The sequence below is a fragment of the Loxodonta africana genome, chromosome 4 (genome assembly GCF_030014295.1).
Source record: "Loxodonta africana isolate mLoxAfr1 chromosome 4, mLoxAfr1.hap2, whole genome shotgun sequence".
Taxonomy (NCBI): Eukaryota; Metazoa; Chordata; class Mammalia; order Proboscidea; family Elephantidae; genus Loxodonta; species Loxodonta africana.
The window spans coordinates 191,707,185-191,710,923 of NC_087345.1; the positions used below are offsets into that span (position 1 = coordinate 191,707,185).

A 3,739-nucleotide genomic window follows, 5' to 3' on the forward strand; every position below is an offset into this window, starting at 1 on the left:
TACTATAAAAGTCTGAGTTCGTAAATAATGTCCTTGTCAATACAAACAAACAGAAAAAAAAGCAACGAATTTGAAACTACTCACCTTCATTTTAACTACTGAAAGAATGAAAAGGGCTACTGTTTTAAAATATGTAAAATTTTAAACTATCATAAAATTGTCCCAACTAGGAAAGCAAATGGTATTGGTAAAGATGAACCTGAAATGAACAATATTACCCCAAACCTGGCTCTTGTTGATGAGAATTTAATGCTTGGAAGATTTCCAGTGAATTAGAAGTTGCCAAGACACTTTTGACATCACGACCCATCTAATGCTATAAAATGTGTCATTCTATGTGGCAGAAAAAAATGAGATAATAGATGTCTAAGTTTTTTTTTTAAATATTGTTGTTGTATGCCTGTTGAGTCAATTCTGACCCATAGTGACCCTCTAAGTCACTTTTGGTTAGCAGCCAAGAGCTTAACCATTGCACCACCAGCCTTCCTTAAGCAGATTCCTGTAAACTGAATAATCTGATACACATTAATAAATATTAAAATGATATTTTAGACATTTACATCTTTGAGGCCATTTCTCCACCAAAGATTTTACTAAGGGCCACCTTCATGTTCCTGTTTCTCAAACTATAAATGACAGGATTCAGAGTAGGAGGTAACAAGGAGTATAACACAGACATAAAGAGGTTCACTGATGATGGGGATTCCGAGGCTGAACCTAAGTATGCAGTAAATCCAGAAGAGAGAAACAAGGTCACCACAGTTAGGTGGGGCATGCAGGTGGAGACAGTTTTGTACCTTCCTTGAGTGGATGGAATCCTTAAGACGGATGAGAAAATGTGAACATAGGAAACAACCATTAAAATGAAACATATAAAAGCAAAACAACAGCTAGCAATGATAAATGCATGTTCTAAAATATGCTCCCCAGAACAAGCAAGTGTAAGCAATGATGGAATATCACAGAAAAACTGATGAACTACGTTGGGACCACAGAAATTGACGGAGAATGTACCTGCTACATGAATGGATCCATAGCCACATCCACTGAGCCACGATACAGCCACTATCTGCACACAGGCACCTCTATTCATAATGGTCTCATAATGCAGAGGATGGCAGATGGCAGCATAGCGGTCATAGGACATGACTGTAAGGAGGGCAAACTCTGTGCCCCCGAAAAAAATAACAAGAAAAACCTGTGAGGCACATCCTAGGAAGGATATGGAACCGCTGTTAGTCAGAGAGTTCATGATGGACTTGGGGACAGTGACAGAGATATAGCATGTGTCAATTAAGGACAAATTTTTCAGGAAGAAGTACATGGGGGCTTGGAGATGCCGGTCGATGGTGGTGAGGGTAACAATGACGAGGTTCCCCATCAGTGCTGTCAGGTAAATGAGGAAGAAGAGGGCTGCATACAGTTTCTGTAGCATCCAGTCTTCAGGAAATCCCATGAGCAAGAATTCTTTTATGTTGGCTCTTTTCTGAGGCATGCTGATTTTTGTCTGCAGAAACTTAAGAAAAGTGACATTTACTTCATTCACTTACATCCTCAGAACCTGCCACTTTTGTTGGTTCTCTAATTGATTCTACTGTGTCCTGAGGGCCATTTTAAGGTCATTAGAGTAGCCTCAGGGAGTTACATCTTACAAACTCTAATTTTAAACTAATGCACAGTAAATTATAATAACATAGTCTTTAAGAGCAGGCTAGAATAATTTACCTTCTGGTTGCCTAGGGCAGTGAAATACATATTGCACATATAATGGGTTAGAACTGGATCACCGACGTTTTTACCAAGTTTTCACATTAAGCAGATCATGCATGGGCTCTTTAAAGACTGAATAGAATCCTAGAAGTATCTGCACATTCTATTCTGCCCAACAATTGTTCTTAAACAGCACGTAGCTGCCATGAGTCTAAGAACCAAAATTAAAATATAATAACAGCTTATTTTCCTAAAAGGCAGTGAATATAATCAGGTAAAATGGATGTACTTATTTAGACATATAAAGAGATAATGTGAGTGGGGAAATTTATAGTAGATGTTTATAGGCTTGGGAGAAATCCACTTACCTAATGGTAACGTACTTTCCCTAATTTCTGGTGTCCGTTCTTTAAAATGCTGGGGAAGTGAAGGCTGAGAATGAGGTTGACAGAGAGCACTTTCTCATACAGTAAGAAAGGCTGGATGAGGTGGGTCTCTTGTCCAACAAGAAGCACATTTCTGTTCAAATATTGCTATTGCTCAGGTTTCCTATGCATTTACTGAGTTATAGTCTTTCCTCCATTGGCACACGTGGGTTTAAATGAGTCTTGTGTTTGTCCTGCATTTTTATAAGAAGTTACGATTGACTAATTAGAATGAGAGTTAAGTGTATTGGTGAGGATTCCTGAGGGGGACGATCATTTCACGGAAGATGCTGTTATTATGGACGTGGAAGCTTTGTAGTGCAAAAATTTAGGTCTGTGGTTGGAGAGTTGGCTTATGCAATAGGATTTCCTGTTATGAGACCCATGTCATCAACTGTGGAATAATTTGTTGTTGGGTTTCTTCCCTCAATAGACTGTGTAGAACTTTACACTTGGTGGAAAGTGAAAAACAAATTTTTTTTAAATGCATGAACTCATATCTGGACACAAGTGATCAGCTATGTCGCTGCCTTTAGTACCCATTTTGATGTTATTTTTGTTTTTATTTATCATAAATATGTGTAAGTCCATCTGTCATATAAAATAATCAAGTTACCAGAAGATAAGAAACTTAAATTCCCTCTCTCAGCCTTCACTCCGTTTTCCTTCCCTCTCTCAGCCTTCACTCCATTTTCCTTCCCTCTCTCAGCCTTCACTCCATTTTCCATTCTAAAATGTTTTATTGCATTTCTTTCAGTTTTCAGTCAATTTGTGACATATAACTGCAAAAAAAGGTACATTTCAGCACAGATGAGATCTTTCCATGCTTTGCTCTATATGCTTATTTTTCATTTAACATATTTTTCAGAACATTTACCAATACTGTTACAAATATATTTAATCCTTGCTTTTTAATGTTTGCGCATACTTCAGAATATGCATACATTTTTTCCTTTTTTAAAAATTTTTATGTGCTTTAAGTGAAAATCTACAAATCGTCAGTCTCTCACACGAAAACTTATATGCACCTTGCTACATATTCTCAATTACTCTCCCTGCAATGAGACAGCCCACTCCCTCCCTCCACTCTCTCTTTTCATGTCCATTTCGCTAGCTTCTAACCTTGTCCACCCACTCACACCCCCTCCAAGGAGGAGATACTAACACAGTCTCAAGTGTCCACCTGATCCAAGAAGCTCACTTCTCACCAGCATCCCTCTCCAACCCATTGTCCAGTCCAATGCCTGTCTGAAGATTTGGCTTTGGGAATGGTTCCAGTCCTGGGCCAATAGAAGCTCTGGAGGCCATGACCACCAGAGTCCTTCTAGTCTCAGTCAGACCATTAAGTCTGGTCTTTTTATGAGAATTTGGGGTCTGCATCCCACTGCTCTCCTGCTCCCTCGGGGGTTCTCTGTTGCATTCCCTGTCAAGGCAGTCATCGGTTGTAGGTGGGCACCATCTAGTTCTTCTGGTCTCATGCTAATGTAGTCTGTGGTTTATGTGGCCCTTTCTATCTCTTGGGCTCATAATAACCTTGTGTCCTTGGTGTTTGTCACTCTACTTTGATCCGGGTGGGTTGAGACCAATTGATGCATCTTAGATGG

General features: G+C 39.3%; 1 protein-coding gene across 1 annotated transcript; it reads right to left on the bottom strand.

The window, feature by feature from the left end:
* Positions 1-475: 475 nt before the first annotated feature.
* On the bottom strand, positions 476-1,600 carry LOC100667633 (olfactory receptor 14A16-like). The gene has a single exon (XM_064285289.1). It carries the CDS (start codon positions 1,493-1,495, stop codon positions 557-559), a length of 939 nt encoding a protein of 312 aa, XP_064141359.1. The 5' UTR covers positions 1,496-1,600; the 3' UTR covers positions 476-556.
* Positions 1,601-3,739: the final 2,139 nt, after the last annotated feature.